We start from the raw sequence: 25,989 nt of genomic DNA, 5'->3' as shown, positions 1-25,989 counted from the left end.
CTCTTGAATCCGCATTATATATTTTAAATCGATATTTATGCCACGACACAACATTATAAATGTCAAAATTGTGAAAGTGCGTTTTATTGTATGAGTTGTAAGTGCTATGTTCTGTTACATACTAATATTTGACTTGGAAAGTGCAATTATAAACGAACAAAAATGAGCAACGCAAAATGTTATAAATGTAATTAGCTTTTTTTTATGTAAATGTTATAAGTGTAATTAGCTTTTTTCTATGTAGCTTTACAATGTTTTGACTTGCATTTTTATTCAGATATATTGTAACGATTTAAAATTTTAATACAATTTTTTCTAAAATTAGAATAAATTACTTAATTAAAAAATATTTGTAAAAATTGATTACTCATATCTTCAGTTATTATATCATTTTTTGCAGATTTTTTTAAGTGATAGTTTTTAAGAGATAATAAATTTATCCTTTTTCCTGAAAAATTTAAAAAAAATAGCACTTACAACATTTTTGCTTTGGCTCACTTTATTTATAGAATAAATAAATTATAATATAACATGAGCTTTTGCTGTAGCAAAATTTTTTATTAAAAAAATTCATAAATTATAATTATCAAATTAATCAAAATTAATCAATTTAATTTAATTAATATTGCACGAAAATATTTTCAATTAGATATAATTATCATTAACTTCTCTCTTAAGAAAGTTTACTGAATTCAATCAAAGAATAAGAACATGTATTATCAGATTATTTTCGTAAGAAATTGAGTCTATCGTTTATGATGTAGAATGTAGAGGAACATTAGTTTGATGTATAATGTGTTTGCCTCTAGCGATATATGAATCTCTGCAGTGTTCAAAGAGAAGCATATGTGCATAAATAAACTTTGAGGACGCGAAATGATCGGCATGAATCTGCTTACATAGATACCTGCCTGATGTTTTCTTAGCGTGGGCTAAAAATATCATTCTAGATTTCGGTTTTAAGCAATTTGCATTTAAGCAAATTATACTCTTGGACGTACGCCTTCCTGTTAGCGGGAAATATTGCCAATACTGTTTATGTTCTGATTTATTCATTAACTCTGCATTTTCCTTCGCATTTCTACTTCTTTCTTCTGATATTATTAAAATGAATGTAATCGATTGAAAAACCCTTGCTGCCGATCTCTGCGACATCGTCATTTTATTAATTCATTTCTATTATCCAGAAAGGATACGAGTTCTTAATTTTTAAATTATTAGAAAAAGTTATAATTGGATTACATTTGATATTGGAAAAAGTTCATTCATATCTTCATTATTATTAAGGTTTAATCGATTTTACACTAGCAACCAACAACTATCTACTAAATTTCATATATCGTTTAACTAAATTTAAATATATCGTTATTTTAATTGTTTTAATGAAATTAACCTAAAAAATTACTAAAAACTAAGCTACAAAAATATATCAAACTTATTCTACATGACAAAAATAACAATAATTTTCGCAGTTCCATTAATATTTCTTTTACAAATATATTCTTTAAATCTTTTATGAAAAGAATTTTGAGAAAATAAATTTTTTAGAACTGACGAAATTTTGTATAGAAAAATAAAAGATATATATTTATAGATATTATTTAAAAGAATTTAAAAAGATAAAATAATTAGATAAAAAAATTTTTCCAATTCTCATTGATATAGGATTCTTGTTATAAATATAACATAAATACATATATCAAATATAACGTAGTTTTACCCATCCTATCCATTAGCGCACTCTCTCCACCAATCACCTTGTCAAAAAGAAAGACCAGGTTTTCGTGGCGAGCGTGTGTCTCATATAACCAAACGTCAAGGGTTGTCGCTCATCGCGAAAGTAGCCAGTCGAATCGAGGGATTGTTCACCCAAAGCGGACAGACTAGCAAACTTTTTTCTACAGGACTTCAATCATTATCAACATGAAGTCGACGCGACAAAGGCAGAATGGATTTCACTATATAGAGAAAGAGGGAGGGAGGGAGAGAGAGAAAGAGAGAGAGATGCGATAGATAAAACAGACTGTTTACAGGGCGGATAGTTTCGCGGAAGGGGTTGAAGGTTTCATGGAACGGGGAAAAGCACGGAAACGCCGATAACGAGCGTCGACTATGAAGAGTCGATCAATACCACCGTTTCGAGAAATCTACGTCGTCTATGACCATTTTCTTCTTCTATTTCTTCTTCTTTTGCCTTATCCTTAGCTTCTTGATTTGATCCGATAAAAGATTGGTTGTAGTTTCTTCGGGAGATTAATTTTATTGAGAGATCTTGCTAACGAATGTAATCGAAAACGAAATCAAATAATCGTAGAAAGAAGAAAATTAGAGCGCAATAATTATTCGATGAACAAGACAAATTAAAAATTTTTTTATTGCATAAAGATAAATTGCGCATTGGAAACAATTTTGTCGGTCAATACAGAACGCGAAAATTGTGGAAAAAAATTATCGTCTTCAACATCATCTTCAACTGGTTGCCATTGAAGTTTTTGCGTAATATGAATAAATGAGAAAATATGAAGAAATTAATAGTTACGATTTCTTTGTTCAATTTTTGTATTTGTAAACTTTTCAGCCATTCATGTATTGTTATATCCTCACTTCGACTATCCATTTTATCACCAATACTCTCTCAATTAAATTTACAGTGACTTTTTAAATATTATAAACAATAGTAAAATGACTGTTGTATGAACAAATATTTTAAATTAATTGTTTCAGTGTCTGGAACGACGAAAGAAGAAGAGATGGGGATATCTTCGGTTACAGAAGGAACTACCGTAGTTCTCGGCGCAAAAACAAGAACAGGAAGCGATCCTGGAGGAGGTATAGATCTATTAGCAGCCCTGCAGCTTCATAATACTACTCGACAGGGCGTTACGCAGGTGCCAGGTCTGGTTAGATTGAGACCAGCCTATTATCTTCAGGGTAAGTCAACTTTATTATTTTCGATTCAATTCACGAAATCTTAAAAGAAAAATCATCGTGTAGACCAGTGATTTTCAGCTCACTGACTTATAGTCAAAAATATAAAATTATATTTTCTATTTTACACAAATTAAATAAACGCAGCTAGAACAATTTTACTTATTTTTTAAAATGGTCCTCTGAAAATAATCCATAAAAAAGGTGTGCACATATATTATCATTGATGTAGATGATTGATAAAAGAATTCTTGAATATTGCAAAACAGTAATTTTTATTTTGATAAACAATATTCTGCAAAAAAGAATCACTTGTTTTACGGATTCCTATTCAATTTCCAATAGACAATTTAATTTCTCAACAAAAAGTTTTATTAGAAGTTTTATTAGAAGTTTTATTAGAAGTTAAGAAGAGATACAATTTTAGAAATTTGACTTAAAATGTTAGTATTTTGAGAATACAATAAAAATTGATTAAGCACGTTATGCTTGTTATATACAGACATAAGAGGAAATGAAGCTTTTTATTTGATTCACACTCCTTCAAAGCTACAATATATATATATTACACGATAAATCATAACTCGTACACGAAACTGCTACTTCGATAACGCTCTCTTAACCTAAATATTTCCTTAATTTGCATATCACCGGGGCTTTCTTTACGCGAGCGATTCTCCTCTCAGTCCTCATATAGCACATTGCAATTATTATGTCTTGTGAAGACGATGATTGCATTCTTTGAATTATAATTCACAAGACTTATCTCCATTATATTCCACGAAACTTTGCCACGAAATTCACTTCAGAAATTAAATTGAGAATATGAAAGATGATAAAATACGCGCGAAACAAATTATCTTGAAATATGAATTCTTATTGAAGACATTTCCGTGTCTGATTTTATAGTGTCATAATATTATATTTTATACTATAATATTATTTTAAAAAATTTACGCATTTATAATAACTTGAAAAATGTTGAATATATTTCTATATGTACTTTCTAGATAAATTTCAAGTATTTTTTATATTTAATGCCATGTATATAGTTAGAAAATTTGTATTAAATTAAAAACATATTATGTATCCTAAATGGTCCATTCAAATTTTTGTGTTAATAAAATAAATATATTTTGAAATCACATAAAAATAATACGTAAAAAATTAATACAAAAATATAACATTGACATAATTTAAAGCAAATTGTGGAAACATATTTCATCAATAAAATTAACATTTATAATATATCAAATTAATACATTTTGTTCAATTATCTTAGAATTTTAAAAATACATTGTTTTTTTATTTGTTCACTTGCATAAATTATGTTATTTTATCAAGAGATGTATATCAATTTAACAAAATATTTAAATAACACAAATTAATACTTGGATATGTTAAAAATTCAACACAGAAATTATAACGAAGACCGATTTTAACGCAAATACAAAGTGTGTTTTACCGTATAGTAATATAACAGATTGCAAGATTTAGGATTAATTTACAAGTCAATGAAGAATCTTGTTCTAAAATTAATTCTTTGAAAAATAGTAAACGACAAGCAGCAATGCCTCTTGATGGATGCATGTGCCTCTCATTACATGACGCTGGTTATGCAACGTGCGATTAATCGATATTGCGAAAGGTCAGTTTGATAGCACCGCCTACGCGTCGTCTCTACTCGCAGACGCCAAGAGGGTATTCCCCTATGACGAGTATCGATTCTTTCCTCGAATTTCAGGAAGTTGCCAATTTCACAGCATTTTCGACAACCAATAAATTCATTCTACTTGAAAATAGTACGCGGCTGATGTATAACGTAATAAATAACAATTATTAATTATTGTTATGTTTTTTTAATATTTAATTTTATATTTATTTTTTCATGTAATGCAGAATATATATACAATGCTTTGTGAATTTGATCGTGTTTAAAGGAGTTAAATGATGTTCCTGTTAAATAGATGATCCTTCACATCGACGAGCACGTCGTCTATTCAACCCCGTAACATGGTGTATCCAATTATATCGGGGCATCCCCACGCCTTTCGGCGGCGGATGATGTCTAAGCCACGTGGGTGTGTGGGCGGCAGTGCAACGGCCGCGGAAAGCAGGCCCTGGAAGCAGAGAGGGGGAGGGAGGGGGGTTGAAGTGCCGCGGGAGCAGGGTTTCCCCGAAAGAAATTTCAATTACACCGACGCCCTTCTTCGAGCTACACCCTCACAGGGTGCTTTCGTGGAAGTTAGGCAGACTCTTCGTTCGCAACATCGAGAATGTAAGGGGGAGTCCTTTTTTTGTTCTTCATATCGTCTGCGAATCCTTGTCGCTCCTATTCCTGCTCTCCAGCCGCCTCTTTCCGTTCGCTCTTGCACGCACAATTTTTTGTCCCCCTCCCCCCCCTCACAAATTAGAAGGCTACCAGATATAATCGTAATACAATTTCTTTTCTCTGCCTACGTTGCAAATGTTTGGTTTAATTCCCCCGAGGTCTTATTATCTGATTCAAAAGCTGATGATCGATAAAAGACTATATTTATATCGCAATTTGAGAATGATAATTTAACTCTTTAGTTAATAAATGAGATAAGATTAATATCCTAATAAAGATAAAAGCATCCTGTCGAAGATAAAAACAAAATTATCTTGTACTTTAAATAAGTTTGAAAAGCGATTATACTAATATATAATAATACTCTTAATGATCAATAAAAGTTTACAAAACTGAACTTAAAATTGCAATATTAATAATTTAATTCTAGGATTCATAATTAAAAATCGATTTATTGCAAACTAAATCAAGCTTCTGAAAAAAATTCTGATTTTATCTATTGAAAACAGCAACGAAGAAATATTCGCCCTATTTCCTGTACATTTTTATTATCTTTCGCTGTCGCATGCAATAAGTCTCTCACCCCACTTCGATCATTCTGGATGGATACACAGAGAAGAGAAATTTCTTTAGGATTAGATTTATCTCGTATGAACTGATGGATCTTAACAAGTATTTGCTGCAGGACAAAGGACGAAAATGATATACAGCGACACGTGTCGGAGTTTTCTCTGAACTTAGAAAATAGGATCTACCGACCCTCTTTTGTGCTGCTTGGATAAGGGATAGTTCACGATTTGATGATTTCGACAATTCGGTTGAAGTAACCACGAGATTCTGACACAAATTCTCATATCTTATTTACCAAGCTCGCAGAGTTTTTTATTAATTGCTCTTTATGATATCCCAAACAAAAAAAAAGTTTCGCAGCAATAAATATCTCTCTTTGATACTTATTTAATTTTTGCGATGGAATTAAAACGTAGAAGATGAGACAGAAAAAGAAGAAACAGAAAAATAAAATAGAGAGAGATTTAATCGTTATATAAATATTTTACGATGCTATTATAAATTGATCAAATCGAGACACGCGAATTTTGCGTTGTCACGTTTAGGCTATGTTTATCGATTATTTGTAACTTTTATAGGTTGCCCTGACTTATAAAAGAATGATATTATATTAATGATAATAATATAAAAATTTGATTACGTGAATAATGAAGTTAAAGATCGAACATTTTTTTACTATTAATTTATGACTTTTAATGCAAAGAAGAAAATAAATGTTTTCTAACATTATGATAGCTCAACTTGAATATCAGAAAAGAAATGTAGAAACATCAAGATTATCTACTTCTATTTTTTAATTTATCGAGTTTTATTGAAATTGAAAACGGGAAATTTGTTAACTTTGTTCTACGTAAGCATTTCGAATGCTTTGCTTATTCCCACAACCCACAAATATATAAAGGGTAAATAACCCTGACTAACTACCCTACAGGAAACGATCATTTTTCCTGCTCGAAACTGCAGCCAGTCTTCGCGTAGCGAAAACAAAATTTCACGGTCAAATTATGGTTTCTGCCCGTGTCAGTTCGAGTGCAAGGGTTGGCTCGTGCGTGCCAATTCGCGCGGAACGATTTTCTTCGAGACGAGTGAGCAGCGCTCGGTAGGGATGTTTTCTCGCTGGTCGGTCTACCTTTCTCCTTCGGTCGCCTAGACCGGTGGTATTACATTATAATTAAGCGTGCGCGTACGTAATTGCTCGACGACGTCGTAGCCGCGGATCGGCGGCCCTTCGGCCCGTCGTCGTAGGTGGCGAGACCCACGCGCAGAAAGGCACCGACGTTTTATTATCGGTCGGGTGTCCGGTTACTCTGTGCACACCGACGCTGTATCTGAAATTCGAGGCGCACTTTGCGTCGCGAGAAGCCAGCCAGCGGCACTGCGCTGCATTTTACATGCGGCAGTCGTGTAATGAGGTGTCCCTTATTTGGACAGGATCCTTTTTCGTATAAAAAGAAAAAACTACGCATTTCGCCGCGTAAAATCGGAAATGGAATCTTCATCTACAAAATAAAAGCAAAAGTCTCGAAAAGAAATTATTTTAAAAATTATAATTTAAATTTGTAGACTTATTTGATAAACGACAATTTATATAAACGAGATTTAAAGTTTAATTATTAGATTTAATTGTACCCGCAGATGCAATCTAATTGAAAAAAAGAGATGAAGTTAGTAAATTTAAAATTCCAATTCCGAAAGATATTTTCTATTACATTCATCCTATAATTATATGTGCGCAGCTGCGGGATTTCTCGTTTGTACGTGACACATTACACGATTCGCTTAATGATGATGATATTGAAACCACGATAAACGGAGAGTAGGATTGTCGATTGCAGTGGCTTAGTTGCGGTGTAATTTGCCAAATGGCCGTATTAATCTGTCTAATGGATAGCTACTCGGACAAGCAGCAACCATTCGGACGCGACGTGTTAATTGAATATGCATTGAATATGATTACAAAGTATATTTATGATCGATTTGCACATCATGTGTTTCGATAATAATAGAATTATACGTTATAATTATACGTTATAATTTGTATTCGCGAGAAGAAATAGAACACTTATAATGTCCTGTTAGATAGGCTATTTCTATTACATATCTATTAAACATAAATTTTATTTTTTTAAACCTTTAGATATTTAACAATTAAATTGCATTTTGAGATATTTTAAAACGCAAATTATTTATGACAATTATGACAAATAAAATAAGTTTATAATATTTTCATTTATCACATAATATAATGAATACATTATATATTTAATTATATAATTATATTACATTGGTTTTAATCTTGCCTGTAATAAATAGTATAATTATACATTATAGCTTTCTACTATTATTAACTTATGTGAATTGTGTAAAATTGTATAAAACGATATTAAAAGAAGATTATATAATATATTCATAGAATATTTTACTGGCCCCTTGTTATTCCGCTATTGGACTGTTCATTTTGTTGAACGTGTTTTCGTGAACAGGAATTTAGATCCGGAAGTTACAAACAATAAAAATTTTCACGTCAATACGATTACGTAACGGTTGCACAGAGAATCTGCGACTAACTACTCTCCAAAAATTCGAGGTGGCCTACATCGCTATACTCTAATCTCCATCGCCAAGTCAATAGTTCAGTTCTCGCATTACTGCAACCAGTAAACGATCGTTCCGTTTTAACACATGACATTTTATGTAATACTGAAAGTGTTGTTATTTCATTTCCATGGATGGAATTCTCTTGCTATTTACTTCGTTATTTAGTGAGAAAATATGGCAAAATATGACAAAAAGTTTTAGTAAAATTTTCTCGATACTGTGAAAAAAATATATATCAAATAAATTGAGACTAATTAATTAAATAATTAATTAAATATATATTATTAATACTCATACATAATATTTTGATGAATATTTAAATTTCAAATTAAGTGAAAAAAAGATATTAGCATATTTATACTAGACAGTATTTTATATATTTCTGTCCAAGAAGATATTGTTTATTGTTAAAGAGCGGTATCATATAATTAATTCTTAGCATTGAATTATATTACATGAATAATGCGCACACTCTCTGTCAATAAATTTCAAAGTGAACAGAACTACAAATAAGCAGCTTCGATTAAAACATTTTCCAAATACTCATGTATTCTTGATTAATTCTTCATTATTTTTCAATATCGCTTCTCTCACTACGCGACTGAAAAGCATATCTTCTGTCATAATATTGCCTCGTAAATAATGTCGCTCGCCGTGCTCTAAATTCGAGGCAGACCGCTTTCCGGAAGGTTCAACCTTACCTGAAAGGTTAAAAATTCAAATCAGCTCCGCATCGATTTCAAGCACGGCATGCGACAGGCCTTCCTATAGACCTAGAATGCTTTCACATCCAAAAATCTTCATATATACATAATATCTAATGATAAAAAGCTATACACAGAACACCTTTATATTCTCGCTTGAATATGTTTAATTTAAGGCACAGGATGGAACTTGAAAATACTAGAAAGAATTGAATATGCTATACGGATTTCTACGAGAAAAATGCTGTATAAAATATACAGTTAAGAATTGCGGAGCACAGTCAGCCGTCTTGTCGCACTGATCATTGTGTTTTACTACTTTCAGGCGAAGAGAGGGAGCTCCGACTAAACGAGGAGAACTTCGAACGGGCGGCCGCGCTACTCCGGCGGGTTCCGGAATTCACTATAGCAGCCGCGCTGCGTCAAGAGGAGGCCAATTCTGGGACGATTGTAGCCTTTGCACACGGGAACAATAGGTATAAAATACCTATTCGGAAAATTTCTTCCCATTCACTCCGCAACACTTTGCAATGCCGTTTGGAAATTTTGGACTTGAAACAAACTACGAGTTATGACCTATTTCAAACGCTAAGAGTGATATAAATCGCGTGGAGGAGAGAAATCTTTCGGGCATATTATTTAATAAAATATATCACAAATATAAAAACATATTTATACGTGAAATATGAGATGATCAAAATACTTTTATAGACTATTAAAAATTACAAATGAAATACGACAGATCATTCACGAATAACTGTGGAATATTCTGCATTTTACGATTTGATGACATCATACTCTAATGATTACAGCACAATAATTCCGCTGTCGTTTATATTTGAAATAATGATGTCTACATTACTCGGTACATATAACTAGGATAAAGAATTATTACGCATTCAACAATAAAACGCTTTTATTGTTAAATAATATCGCCGTGGGGAGATTGTCAGGCAACAATTGTACATATGCATTTTGTTTCTCGTCTCGTCGCTTTGTTAAAAATTGCTTCTCTGCTTTATAACTTTGTATGCATCGGCTGTAAAAGAAGTTAGTATGTCAATTGTCGAGCGAGAGTGAAGGAGCACTCAACTCAATACTGCATACTCCTTCGTCAGTACTTCGATAATACGATCTACCTGTTTTTCGCCTAGCTGACACAAATTGGATAGACTTACGCTCGTATATATTAACGTACCGCAACTATAACTAATATAGAACTCAATAAGCTTCTTAAAGGCCAATAAATTTCTCAAAACCTAATTACGCGTTGCCTACAGCTCAGTGGCGGTAGCTAATTTAAATGTCTTGATACATAAATTCAGATTATAACGTAAATTAGAATAATGCTCTTAATAAAAAATTTCAGAATTATTATTGTAATTATTATGATATTAATAATAAATTAATAAATCAGAAAGAGAGTTCACAATACAATCAACAGATATCAAATGGTATTAAAAGACGTAATTATAATATTTAAGTTTATATAATTCTTTACTCCAATTTAAAATAATTTAATATATCATATATCATATATTACATTTTATGACAGCTTTAGATTAAATTCTGAATAATTCATGTAAGTTCTAATCGGCAAAGTTGAATTGGCAATAAATAGAATGCAATATGCGTTAGGTATTTGGAGCTGCAGAGCAGCGGACGCAAGGACGAGCTTCGACTTCATTATGTATCACGCCGCGACGGAACGGTACATGTCGAGGCGTTTCCTTTCCGATTAGCCGATGGCGCCTGGCACAGGGTCGCCTTGAGCATAAGCGGCTCGCAGGTCGAGCTGCTAGTCGACTGTCATCCTTTGTACAGGCGACTGCTGAGACCTGGTCCACCCGACACCAATTTCACTCTGCCGCAGCTCCAACTCTGGGTAGGACAGAGGAACGTCAGGCACTTTCTCTTCAAGGTGAAGCCACACATTTTACTGCATAAGTCTTCCCATATTGCTTTCTATTTCTTTTCTATTTAAAATCAATATTATTTAATTATAAAATTTGAATACTAGAATAAAATTAGAATTTATTTTTGTTAACTTAATTTTTATCAATAAAAACAACCAAATTTTTGTTTGATTTAATTAAAACATATTTCTCTTAATATTCACAATGGTTTCACATCTCGAACTAAGCTTTCTGTATCATTTTCGCACACTACAGGGTGCTTTACAGGATGTCAAGTTAATAGCAGGACCTCACGGTTATCTTTCCCAGTGTCCTCAGCTCGATTCATCTTGTCCTACTTGCGGTCAATTTTCGATATTACAGAATACTGTGGAACAATTAATGCACAATCTCAATGAATTGACTCGTAGGGTGAGTAATTTGTACGTTTACACAGACTCTTATGTCGAAGCTATGAGATTTGATCAATATAAATTAAATGTAAATTACATAGGTATATGTATTGCTATAATTTTATGATATAATTATGCGGAATATTTCTTTATAGTTTATGTTTAATGCTTATTTACAGACTGTTCTTCAGTAATCGTCTTCAGTAATCAACTTTTTAAGAATTATTCTTGTAATAAACACTTTACTGCCTTTTATCAATAAAATATAAATAAGACAAATTATTCATGGACATCCTTCCTTTCAGCTAGCCGCTGCAGAGGGCAGGATAAGTAAAGTGGAGGAGTGCGAGTGCCAAAAGTCCTGTAGGGTGAATGGTACTATCCACGATGACGGCGAATCGTGGTCAAAAGGTTGTCAACATTGTTCCTGTCTTCACGGCGAGGTCGAGTGTAAACCTACGTTCTGCACTCCGGTCACTTGCAAGAATCCCATCATTCCTGAGGGACAATGTTGCCCGATTTGTCTCAGTAAGTGAAATATAATACTTTTATATTTTTTCTCATCCTTTCATATCACAATTCACAAATGTATTTCTTTAACACTTTATAATTTGTGGTCATTTTTAACAAAAAGAAGCTTCTATTAAACCATTGATTTCTAAACATTAATTTTAAAGCTTTGGCAAGATTCTAGAATTCATAACATACACTAGGGTTCTTGTCATCTTTTGCTCAGCGCACGGTACAGCTTATCATTCATATTCCATATTTCTTGCTTTTGGAACATAGCATAACTTCTTGGCATCTTGGAAAGAATAACTCTTTCGATTGTTCTAATATATCGCTTTTACGTGAATCTATTCCCTTATTTTCACGCACGCAACTGACCGATTAGCTGACGTAGCGTGTTTCGTGTTCAGTCGTCCGCTTCCGTCTCGTGCCTAGTTATTTATCTCGCCATTCATATTCGCCTTCACAGGACAATGTTACTTGCATGGCGTAATTTACGATCATGGCGAGAGGGTCTCGCCGAAGCAGTGCGTCGAGTGCAACTGCTACGACGGTAGCTTCACCTGCACGAGAATCGACACTGACACCAAATGCCCACCACTGCCGTGTCCACCCAGTGAGCAACTCAGCGTGGCAGAAGAATGTTGCAAGTTTTGTCCAGGTACGTTTTCATGTTTGGAAAACTATACGCGGTAATAAATATATTAATGATTTCAAATTCATATTTTCAAAATGACAAAACATTTTAAGTTTTATATAGATACAAGTCAATTATATATAAACAGCCAGTTGATAGTTTCGTCAACAGAGTATCTTTTTTATAAAACACAAATTCTCGTTGTAAAAATAAAGGAACATTATAAAATTTTTCATTTTCAGACATTAAAATTTAGCGGATTTTGAAATTTTGAATAAACGTTATAATATCGGGATTGAAAGAATGGGGCAAGCATGAAAAGCAATAAAGCTTTGCGGAACAGAGAAAGCGCAATTCGCATAACTTGCGTGTCATTAACAGCTCTAACCCTCTCATGCATGGAATTTCTTTTCTGGCGACTTTCAAGTCTTCTTCCTTTCTGCTGGTTTAAATAAATACGCATATATCATATCATACTCATCATAAACTAACAATTATATTAAGAGAAATATTTATATTAGTTTAAATAGAATAAGATAATTTTAATTCATGAGAGTTTGTTACTCTCCGTTGTCTAATTAATTTAGTACTAATACAATGTCCATTACGTATGGGAGGGTTACTGATGTCAAATCGGGCGACAATTTTCTGTCTAAAACCGCTAAATCGCTATTTAAATCTAACCTCCGTATTTGCATGGCTAACCCAATTTAACCAGGGGTGGACTACTGCGCGAAGGGCCACAAGTGTCATACTAACGCGTCCTGCCTGAATCTCCAGACGACCTATGCCTGCCATTGCGATATCGGTTTCCAGGGGGATGGTCTTAACTGTCACGGTACCTAATCCCTACCTAACTTGTATAATTAATCGTGCGTGAAGTATATTCGTCGGACTTAAGCTCCAGACACAATGCGAGGGAATAACGATAGCGATAGAAATTACACAATTTCAGCTTATCAGAAATTGTATAATCCGATATATCCGATTTCTGATAAGTTAAAATCGTTATTTTTATCGTTATTCTTTCGCATTGTATCTGGGATTTTATTCTCGCATAAAAAGCATGCGCGAATTTAATGTTGCTAAAATTATTGCATTGAGCTTTTATCTGATTTTAATTGAATGAATGTTTAAAAATTCTATTTTTAATAATGTGTAATTTATACTTCTCATCTATTTTTGTTAATTAAATTAATAAATGAATTTTAGTGTTTTTTTTTAAGACAAATTATATTTTTCGTCGCTACTAAAAATTTTGTTATATAAATTTTTTATATTATAAAATAACATATAATAGTATATATTTCTCAGCATCATTGTTTTACACCAAAATATTAAATATAATTATAATTTGTTTTATATAAATTTTATAATTATAATTCTTGTGTAAGAAAAGTATTTGCAATAATATTAAATAAAAATTCGTCATATCTTCTTTAATGTCTTATTTTATTTAGAAATTTCACTTACACGAATCTTTTTTTTAAATGTGATAAGTTAAATACGAGCATTCATATGACTTCGTTGATTATACGATCAATGATATTTTCTTTTCGTCTCGGTCATTCAGACGTGGACGAATGCAAGCAGCAAGGTGGATCGAACGGTCACTACTGCAACGCGAACACGAAGTGCGTCAACGTGATCGGTTCTTACACATGCGAGTGTCTTCCGGGTTACTATAGAATGGACAAGTTCAACTGTGCCGAGCTAGATGAGTGCGCGACTGGTCAGCACTTGTGTGACGAGCACGCCACATGTGTGAACACTAATGGTAGCTACTACTGCATCTGCAAGGACGGCTATACCGGCGATGGTTTCACATGCAAACGTACAGTATATCGCCTTTATATATCGATAGAGCATACTTTAAGAGTTTCTCAATATTCGAAGCGACAACTCACAATATTATTCTGAGACTTTTCTTGGGTCCATTTTAATAATTTTATTAAACAAATAAACAAATTATTGTGTAATAAAACGTAAAGATAATAATTTTCATTATTGAAATTTATATTAATTTGAATTAATCTAATTAAATGTTCTAATTTAATTAAATGTTTACTATTTTACGAATGAATTTATGAAACTATATATAGTTATAGCAATTTCTGAAATAATTTCTGAAATAATTTTTAAAACGTCTGAGTGAATATTCTATCAAATTGTTGAAAGTAGAAAAAAATTTGAACCCATCTTCTTTATTGAAACGTTCGTTCTTCAAGCGAATGTATACAATTGCAACGGGATATTTTCATCAACAAATAAAATAGTAAAAGTAGATTTATTAAAGTGAAAAATGTTTATTTTTCTCCAACATATCGTTTCGCAAAAACTATGAAAAACTAGTGAAAAAATGAAAAGATATTCTCATCGCTGTTTAAGACTGATTGATCGATTCTTTTGTTCTCAGAGAGAGTTAATCACATAAAAAAATTATTTTTAAACTAACGATAATAAAATTGTATTAAGTTGCATTAAAAATCAAATCTTAATTTAAATTTGATGAAAAATATGGGATAGAAGATAATCGCAGTATCTTTATTTTTTAAAGTAAAAAAAGTCTTGAATATGAAGTAAAATTGTATTTTTTTCTTTGCAGCTATGTGCAATCAGACTTGCCAGAATGGTGGCGAATGTGTGACACCCGGAAGGTGCTCCTGCCGACGTGGTTACATCGGCAACAGTTGTGAACTCGACCTGGACGAGTGTGCCAGCGATCTGCATCGATGTCATCAATCGTCCACGTGTTTCAATATGCCCGGCTGGTATTACTGCCGGTGCAAGCCTGGCTACAGAAGCGCTCTGCACGAGAGCACTCAGGGCACGCAATGCGTCGATATTGACGAATGTAACGATCTAACGATCGAGAGGAGGCACACGTGTCATCCTACCGCAAAATGCGTCAACACCGAGGGCGGCTATGAATGCGTGTGCCCACCGACGAAGGACCTGGAAGAGTCCGGAAAAGAATGCAGACTCAGTGAGTTCACTCATCGCGTCTACAATCAAGACATTCGTCTCTTAGAGTAAAATTGCTCGAGAATTGTATGGAGAATTGTACGCAAAATACAAAAAATTGTTACACTACTATATTGTAATTTTAGGTTGCTGGTTCGAAAATCGGGAAGTTACCAACGGTGACACGTTGGCACCGTCCGGAAATCCTTGCAGGAGATGCACATGCCAAGACGGCGTGATCACTTGCAAGGATCCCATATGTGACTGCAGCGCACCGGGAAGCCACAGGGATAAGTGTTGTCCTCAATGTAATCCCGCCGCGTCCTGTAGGCATCAAGAGCTCCATCACCTAGTCTTCAGAAGCGGAGAACGTTGGATATACCAATGTCAGACTTGCGAGTGCCTGGTAATAAAACCGAATTACAATATATATCTGTCCGCACGACAGACTTGTGAATAAAATAAACGAATTACAAGAATATTTTAAGCAACTGATCTCTTCAAATCACAAATCCCATATCGTAGTTTCATATATGAAAATGTGATTCTTTAAAAAAAAAGATAATAGTTTGATTTTGAATTTTCTGTGAATTATCGTACGGTCTTTTGTAGTACGGCGAAATAGACTGCTGGCAGATGGAGTGTCCACCGGTGACCTGCTCGAATCCCGTGACCGAGGAGGGTGATTGTTGTCCGCGCTGCGAGGACGATCCTTGCGCTCGTGAGGTGTTAGTGAACGGTACCTCGTTCACGGTTCCTAGTCGTCCCCGGCCGTGCAGCTACGCCGGCATCATCCATGATAGCGGCAGTTCCTGGCAGGATCCCCACGACAAATGCACCACATGCGAGTGCAAGGTAAGAAGAAGGATCGGACATGTCACATCGCAGGATCCGCGATCACCGGTCTTTGACCTGATCTCATGCGAGATCTGAAGGATACGAATAGGATAAAGGGGGGAATTCGCCGGAGAAGGACGTCATGGGCACGGAAGACATGAGGATGATCGCCGCAGAATCTGCTGAATCTTTTCCACATTTCCATAAACTTTTAATAGCGTTCTATTTAATTTTAGTAATATAAAATGTGTTGTATAACGCACAATAACAATTTTTTACGTGCGCTTAATAAGATAATGTATTTTATGTATTTTTTCATGTCTTCCAAGTAATTGTGACTGTGCAAGGAGATTATCCCAGTCATAAACAAAATATTTGGTGATGTATTTTCTCGATTTTAAATTGTTAACAACGTGACAATGTTACATAATGAAAACATTGAAATGCAGATCATCCTAACGAGATCTTAGTACCCATCGCACTCACTTCTCTTGCGAATTCAAGAGCTCAAGGTCAGTAAATGAAAGGAAATATTGCCTCAATTTAGCCGTGGATCTGTCATGTGCCTATTCAATTGCGCTCGCTGTACTATGCCAATGTAAGATGCAAGAAAATCGCTGTGCAGGCGTCGAATATGTATACGTACATGGCGGAGTATTAATACGTGCAAATCGTATCAATTTTATTTTCGTTCGTTTCATATTAAATTTCTTTCACGACGATAATTAGCATTCATTCTGTCATCATCATTGTTATATTATTTTCATATAGAATGATTATTGTTTATTCTAACACTAACGTATTTAAACAAAATCATTAAATTACGTGTTAATTTTGCGTATTATTATAATTTTTTTCAAGATAAAAAAATTTCATGTAAAAAGATATTCAATCAACGAGAGATTAATTTTACTTCAATTACCGAATCATATAAATACGCGAACGTTTTACAATCCATTATATTAAAATTTCCACCTTCTTAGCATATTTGATCAAACTGTGCGCCATACAAACATAAAATTATTATACACACAAACATCTATTTATCATTTTACTTTTACTCGCTCTTTTTATTCTCTATCTGTCTGTTTTACTTGTCGTCAGTAGGTAATCCTCGAATAGTACAAGGTACATACATACTGACTGTCCTCTTTTTTTTTCGTGCAGTATGCCATTTGTTTTTGCGGTGTGTATTAACGCGAATCGATTTTGCAAAGCTGAACGCTAAAATTTTATTAACTGTATGTCGAGAAAAGAAGAATAATGTTTATGTTGAAATCTAATTTCTCATTTGCATGAATTTAACTAACCAATTGAACTAAAACTATTTATAAAAGCTTCAGTATTTTGCAAAAAATATGTACAATATAAAAATATATGTACAATATAAATATATGATATCATATTAATATAATCAAACAATTTATCTATTTATTTATCCATTTTCTGAATTTTTTATTCGATTGAACCCTTACATTATCCATTATTATAATGGTTAATTTATAATCAATATTATCTTCTCTCTCGGCGTACATTAATGCGTCGTGCTAGCCTTGTCATTATACGATTTCAGCGCTGTACTCACCAATGTAAATTATTCAAAGTTCATAGTTTTATACATTATTAGACACATTCAGGGGCGTCCCCAAGCTAGCCTAAGATAAATGTTATTTGTTTTTCAATGCCTGCCTTGCACGTGGCAGCGTTCATCGTATATTTCTCCTTGTAAAAGAAGAAATAAATATAGGTTTTTTAATTAAATCTTAGATTTTTTTTAGATTATAAAATGATTATCTCCTTCTAAATTCAAGTTCTTTATATTAGAAAATATTGAGAATTTATTTAATTTTTAATGTTCATTTTTAATGTCCTTTTTAAAAAAAAAAACCTGAAATTATCAGTATCTTATAATGAAAGGTAAAGAAAAATGCTATAATTAATTGAGCATAATCAGATTTTGGGCAGAAGTAATGAAATATCTAGAAGAGCATGATTCGCAAAATTCCTTTTTAATGAAAAAATATTACGCTTCATATGTGTAGAAATTATAGATATGGAATGCGATCGAATACTGCCACGGCCGGTGAGAATCCCGGTTCGTATTATTTACGTCAATCTCAGAAAAAAAATTCTGAATTTCTTTTTGTTCCGTTTTCTCTTTGAGAAAACTCATGGTTCCGCTTCTTTGCCAAATGCTTCGCTCTCGTTATCGTCATCCTATTATCATCCTGAATATGAGACAAGATATTTGCATTTCAGACTTTTCGCTTAATCTCAGTTGCAGATACTATAAAATAATAATATTATATAGAGTTTGTGACGGATGATTATATCAATAATTTAACAATTTAGAATGTATATTATTTATGAAATTTATGAAATTCTAAGTTTGTACATGTATACACACATACTGTTCCTATTTTTGTTCGTATTTTTCATAAAATTTGATTTTTTGTAGATTTCATAATTATTTTATAATTAATATTAACAATGAAATAATATATATGATGTTTCATACTTGTCGTTTTATCTTTCAGACTTTGAAAAGTGTTTGGATTCTCGAACCTTTCTTAATATAAATTGAATAAAATTTCTATTTAATTAAAATTTTTTAAAATTAATTAAAATTAACTTCCTTGTTACGTTCGTGGCTGAATTTTCCAAAAGCTTTTAACAATAATTAATTTCCTAATCACCGTCATCAAAATATCTTAAATTCTCACTAATCTGGCTAATAAAAAATGATAAATCCGTAACATCATATACGTCAAGTCGAGATTGAGCCGAGATCTCACGATCGCGCGTGCTTCGGGTCGGCCCTGCATGGATCATTTTATTAGTGTTTACCGCCCGATGACGATTAATAGAAAACGGACTTGACCTCACAGTGATCGAGTGTGTATCACGACCTTGACCCCGTCGATCCGATCCGCGATCTCCTAATCGTCGGTCGACGACAGTCTAGCATCGTGCCGCACGTTCAATCAAGAGCGGCGGCACGGTTTCATCAGTGGGTGACATTGGCAACGATTGGCCACCAGAATGGAATTCGACAGAATGATTCCGCTGGCGCCTAGGCCAATCATATTAATCTTCTAAGCCGCAACGATCGCGAATGTGGATCGACGTGGCGCAGAGAAAGGTCCTGGTCACGTATAGGATAAATAGCGAGGGAGGGATATAGAAAGGGGAATTGCGCCAAAAAAACATTGTCTGCCTGAGACTATGCTGTTGTAAATTAACCCTGCCATCTTGCCCGAGATGACTAACCTCATATAGCCTAACAATGGGTATCCTTGCAGGTGCCGTACTGCGCCCAATTGGTGAGCAATAGCGCGTGTTGTGTGCATCGGTAATCACGTCACTTCTACCTCACCTATAATCTCTACTACCTGCCTCTTCTCTTCTGTCTTTATTGTGTGCTGATTAATGTACTACGACTAACGGAGTGCTCGAGTGCTTTCTTAGATCCTTCTCCCCTATCTCTTCTCGTCTACTTATATAGTAATTCTATCTTATTTTTTTTGTTAACTCGAATATTTTATCTTTCCTTGCTGCTTTTCATTTTTTTGAAGTTTCGCACTTTTGCTTGATTCTTGTTAATAATTTTTTTTCTACTAATTCTTTTCTTCTTTTTCATTTCTATTGTATTTATTAGGAGGACTATCAGTACTATCACTATGTTAATCGTCGCACGTTGATCATCATCCATACAGCACAGCTTATGCTAAAAAAAAAATTTCTGGTTGAAACTGGTTGAACGAATCAGAATTTAGTAGAATTTAGTAGAATTTAGTAGAATTCTAGTTGAGATAACCAGAATTCTGGTTGATATAATATTTCTGGTAAAAATCTACTAAAATTCTTATTTTTAATTTTTACCAGATAATTATATATACAATTAGAATTCTAGTAGACTTAACTAGAAAATTCCGATTCATTCATTTTCCATCAGAATTACTATTTAATCCAATCAAATCATTCCATATATTTTTTTCAATGTATAGAAACATTGGTACAACAACGTTTACAATATTATACTGCAATATTGAAACGTTGCAATATTGTTGGAATGATCTGTGCTGTATGTAGAAGCTTTATCACTATTCGACAATGTTGAAGAATATATAAATATATCACAAGCACAGGGCATGTGCATTTGGTCGTATCTGAAGGAAAGTGTTCTCGACGTGACGTTGACGATCTTCTAGATTTAAGAGCGTAGATTTCGGAATTAATAGACAGAATCCATGATATTCTTATTCACTAAAAATTACTGACTGTTCGACATTTGACAGTTATGAACTATTACACCTTCGTGTTGGGTCTTATCATACAATCTGATAGCTAACTTTTATTATCCCAATTATATAAACGATTGATTAACAATGCCCATTCGTTTGCATTCGCATTTCTGCTCTTAATCTGAAGCTCTTTATTTGAAATATTCACATTACTAAAAATAAATCTGCATGAAATAATTTGCATGTTTTTTATCATTCAGTGTCGTGCACAATAAATTCGTTGACGGATCGAACGAGAATACAGCATATTATCTTATCTCATTCGTGGAAAGATCGATTGCACGTTTCGAAATTTGCATGCATTAACACACATATTCTTCTTACATATTTTATTTCCTACTCTCCTAATGTGCATTATTCCCTCTCACTTTTCTCTTTTTCACCTTTTTTTTATTTACGCACACTCCGAGACGCACGGTCGTTCATGCAAAAAGATAAAAGAGATAAAGGCGATTTTCGGTCGGCAGATCTTTCTCATGTCGATCGAGGAGCATGGCGCACGGGGTGGCAGACGTGTAAGGGTGCCACAACAGAAGGAATTAGGAATAAGGAATAACGATTTCAACACTGAAAAAATTTCTGGTTGAAAATGGATGAATCAGAAATTTCTGGTTAAATTTATTAGAATATTTCTGGTAAAATCTACTAGAATTCTTATTTTTACCAGAATAATTATATTAATCAGAATTCTAGTTATCTCAACTAGAATTCTAATAAACTTAACCAGAAAATTCTGATTCATCCATTTTTCACCAGAATTACTATTTAATCCAATCAGACCATTTTCTTTTTCTCAATGAACTTATCATCAGAAATCGGATACATCGGAATACACAGTTCTGATAAGTTGAAATCGTTATTCCTTATTCCTGATTCCTTCTATTGTGGTTGCACTCTACATATATATATTTACACACACACGCGCGCACGCACACATGTGCACACAACACATATACAGACTGCGTCTTGGATTCGCGATTACGTTTGTTTGTCTCTCTCTTTCTTCTTTTTTTTTATTTTTTAAAAGAGTCGTTGTCGCACCTGAGCCTCCACTGCACCCTCCTCTGATCTGCATTCGAGATTCAGTAGAAGCACCAAGAGGTCTCTTTCTTTCTCTGTATCAACTTATCAAGCATCGATTCTGGCAAGATAAAAGTGACTCGCACAAAGATGCAAAATGTGAATAATAAAATACTGAAGATAGAATCAAGCTATAATACGTAAAAGAATTAATATGGCGAATTCGATGAAGCACTAGTACACAGATGGTATTAGAGTTGTTGTACACTGATTTAATTTGAGTATAAAAATGAAATGCAAATATTTCAAATTATGAAATACATATTTTACCTAATATAATAGTAGTTATGCCCGTGCCTTGCCGACATAGCATATGCAAGCGAGCGTGTGAGACAACCAGCAAATCAATTATCTAACAAAATAGACAGATTTGGATGTCAGCGCGTTCGGACGTATCTCTCGATTTCTATTGCTTCATTTTACATTTTTCCGGTATTCTGTTCCGTATTCTTGATCAATAAACGCTTCTTGTTCTTTTGCTTAACATTCATGTTGTTTATTTCGGTGATTCGGGAGTGTGTGTGCGCGATCTCGTAAATCGGCCGCGCGGGCGCAACAATATAATAAAATGTATTGAGTATTTCATGATTTAATCAATTTCTATATTTATTTATTAACATGTTTTTTTTATTTTACGTTATTTTGTGTACGACGACTTTAATGTGTATCAGTGTGTCCAATCGAATTCGCTATTAGATTTTTCCATTAGATTTTAAATAAAATTCCGTCACCAAAATATATAGATATATTTAGAGAATTGTAGAATATTGTTTTATATTAATAAGCGTCATGCAAGTATTGTGAACACATATATATATGTCATAAAAGTATCCTGCCAGGATCGTAGCGGAAAGTAGTGGAAACTTAGAGATTTGTCGCCGGGTATCAAAGACATACTATGGAAATTCATTGTTTTGCCCCCTTTCGAATGTCAGCATGAGTGTCCTTACAGTTATTGTAATTGTGACCATTTACAAATCGTCTTCTTAACTGAGAGAAAAGGACGCCAGTGCGGGTGTGAGGAACGTCGCAAGGAAAGTTTCAAGGGAAGTAAAACGGGGGTCGAATTTTGCACGTTGGTTTATTATCTCGCCACGGCGGAACTGATGCGGTATTGTTCTACGAAACAATGAATTACATACTATGGACACAAGTACCTGCCTCATTACAGATTGGAAAGTCTTGGTGCATTGAGTAATCGATTGATAGTTAACCCATTTGTTAACGTTATATTACGTAGAAAAATATAAAAGATTCCATTATATATTTTAATCCATTTATTATTAAAATAAAAATTCTTTAATATGTACATAACAAGAACACAAAGTACGTTAAATTATATCGTTTATGAGCAAAAAATTGACAATCTGATTGATAAAATTTCTAATATTATAAAAGGTACAAAAAATGGGTTAATTATATGACTTCTATTCAAACATTTTCTCTCTTTGTAAATATTAGAATAGCAAAAATGTCTTTTTTAATTAAATAATAAATTAGAATAAGACGTCATGATATTCTATAGCTGTGCAAAAAAAATTCTATATAGCAGTTAAGAAATATTCATTTTTGTTCGGAGCACACGATCAGTTCACGATCGCAAAGCAACTTCATGTTCATATCATTTCGTATATTTACATTTTTCACTTTCAATATATCATTTTTACCATCGGTTGTCTTCTGAATCACATTCTCTTATGAATCATGCTGGCCAAGACTTTTCAATCCCGAATTGACAAACCAATGTCAATAATTATGAACAAAAAATTCTCTCCGCCGTGGCTAACCCAGTCTCCCACGAACCTCTTCGTAGGACGGGCAGCTTTGCTGCAGCTACGATTATGGCTGCGCTGGCGATTTGGGCAACGACAAACAGCAACGTTCTTCAATCGCTGTTCCTGAGCCTCTCATACGCCATCCACCGGATCATGCGGTCCAGTCGCTGGTCAACGGTGCACCGGAAGCAGCTCTACCAGCAGCGGTCACTGGCACATCCGGCACCACACGCACCACCACTTCCTCCATCGCGAGCACCACTTCTCCTGTCTCGTCGCCCTCGCACTACTCGTCATCCTCCAGCATCAGCAACGACAACCTTCACGATCTCAGACAAGATCACGCAAAGGGCTCGCATATTTTGGCCATGTCGCGAGTCCAGCAAAGAGATATGGCCTATCATGCCATCAGATCACAACAATACCAGCAACAAGCGTCGACCACGAGACACCAGCAGTTCATTGCAGGCTCGACGACGACGTCGTCGACGGCATCAGAACGGTCTGCGGCGCCGTCGACGACGACGACGACGACGACGACGACGACGATAAGAACACCGCCCGCGACGTCTATCGGCGGCAGATCATTGTTGCGACGCAGCCAGTCATCGAATATCATCAATCATCATGGCAGTGCCGCCTCCGCTTTTTCTTCTTCCTCGTCGTCATCATCATCGACTCTCTCTGTGGTCTTGGCAACCTCAACGATCGAGGAGCCTGATCTACCGCCCGCGAGCGTCCCCGTGCAAAGTCCTATCCGCCAACTGGTCGGTCGCCGTCGCAAGGACAGCAGAAAATCTATTGTCCTTGACAGCGCTACTTGAGGGCCGTGGATCTAGAGGAAGATAGAAAAGAACGAACGCGACACATTTGGCAAGGCATTCCAGAAGGGAAACCCGAAGGATCTCCCATCGTCCGACGCACGTTGTGTCTATTACATTCGGCAAAAAGGGGGAAATAAGATCGATAGTTAGCGAAAAGGAGGTACAGGATCATTGGTGATGTAAGCGATGTTTGCGGAGAATCGGTGCCACGAGGAAGATTTATTCTTTCTGGAATCTGTTTAAGAATTCATCTGGCATTTCCGAGATCAACGCCTCGTCAATGGAGCTAAATCGACAATCGCATCACTGATCTTGATCCTAGTCCAGCTAGATTCTAGGTTCTTACGCTAAGATCGAAGTCGCTAATACTGTCAAGTTCGTGTTGTTGCGATCGAGTTGTTTGCGGGTGAAATCACTTAGTTGCTATTGACATCCGGACCTAGAACAGCCGCGGGACGGGCTTATGGCTGAGAGCGCGTACGCGTCCACTTTTCCGCTTGAATTGTTCGCTCGAGCTGGTGACCTCGCCTTTGGTCGCCGGATGAACGTTGAGATGTTACTCATTCTTCGAGAGATAATCGGTGCGGAAATGACTTTCAAGATCAACATAAAGGATTTACGCACGATGCTTGCGAATTTAAATATAATAAATATGCAATAAGTATTGAATACAACAGCATGTGGTATTCTCTACTGAATCAAAGTGCAGATTAATCTCAATTGATTCCATTTGTAAATTTTGGCTAACAGCGATATTACCTGGATATTGACTTCTTACAAAACTTGTTTACGCCTCTTAGAGTACATTATAAATAACAGTATAACAAAAGAACTTTGTATTGTTGATACGAATAAATTAGAATTAATAAGTAAAGTATCTACATAAGCGTGAATAAGAATTCATACGTCAGAGAGTTGAAGGCTACATATATTTTTTGTGAACTTCATGAATATGAAGTAGTATGAAATTTAAAAACGAATAAAATTTGCTTATAAATCAATTATTTTCTTCTTATATAACTATTAACTACAACAATTGCAACATCATTAGTGAAACTATAGAATTGATACTGATTATTAATTTACGAATAAAAAATATTGCATAATTTGCAATTCACATTTTCACGATTTGATCATAGCGTAAATATTGTACCATCAAATTTTCACATAATCATCAAGATTGCGCATAAGCGCAATAAATAATTACGTAACGATATGAATAATTACGTAACGATATCAAATAAGAATCATAAAATAATTGCATGTAGCCAGAAAATTTCTAAATACTCCAAGCAGAAATATCTCGAATTCATACGAATTGATTGATTCGTAGGAACTATTTAATGATGTTGATTTTCGGCACCGATTGTCAATCGAAACTGTGTCACGCGTCCTCCGTCATTCAGGATCATTGAGCGAACGAGGGCGCTGATTCGCTTTCGCAGAAGAAGCTCCTTTCGCGTATTTGATTGAACAAGTAGCGCACAATATTTGGGCCTTATAAAGTAAATTGTTGATGTTCCGCTAAACCACATAAACATTTGTATGTATGTATGTACGTAAACGTCGGCAAAGCAGGAACGATATATATATTTGTCGTAAGGAATTGATCCCCGAC

General features: G+C 34.3%; 1 protein-coding gene across 1 annotated transcript; it reads left to right on the top strand.

The window, feature by feature from the left end:
- Positions 1 to 2,750: 2,750 nt before the first annotated feature.
- Positions 2,751 to 24,522, top strand: LOC108686739 (protein kinase C-binding protein NELL1-like). Its single transcript, XM_018192188.1, has 13 exons — positions 2,751 to 2,931; positions 9,458 to 9,608; positions 10,771 to 11,053; positions 11,304 to 11,459; positions 11,746 to 11,968; positions 12,420 to 12,611; positions 13,306 to 13,425; positions 14,161 to 14,421; positions 15,193 to 15,573; positions 15,698 to 15,957; positions 16,164 to 16,406; positions 19,691 to 19,711; positions 23,586 to 24,522. Exons 1-13 carry the CDS (start codon positions 2,751 to 2,753, stop codon positions 24,369 to 24,371), a joined length of 3,258 nt encoding a protein of 1,085 aa, XP_018047677.1. The 3' UTR covers positions 24,372 to 24,522.
- The last annotated feature ends 1,467 nt before the right edge of the window (positions 24,523 to 25,989 follow it).

This window comes from Atta colombica, unplaced genomic scaffold, assembly GCF_001594045.1.
Source record: "Atta colombica isolate Treedump-2 unplaced genomic scaffold, Acol1.0 scaffold189, whole genome shotgun sequence".
NCBI classification, from domain to species: domain Eukaryota; kingdom Metazoa; phylum Arthropoda; class Insecta; order Hymenoptera; family Formicidae; genus Atta; species Atta colombica.
The sequence above is the reverse complement of the archived record's forward strand: the minus strand, read 5'-3'. Positions and strand labels throughout refer to the sequence as shown.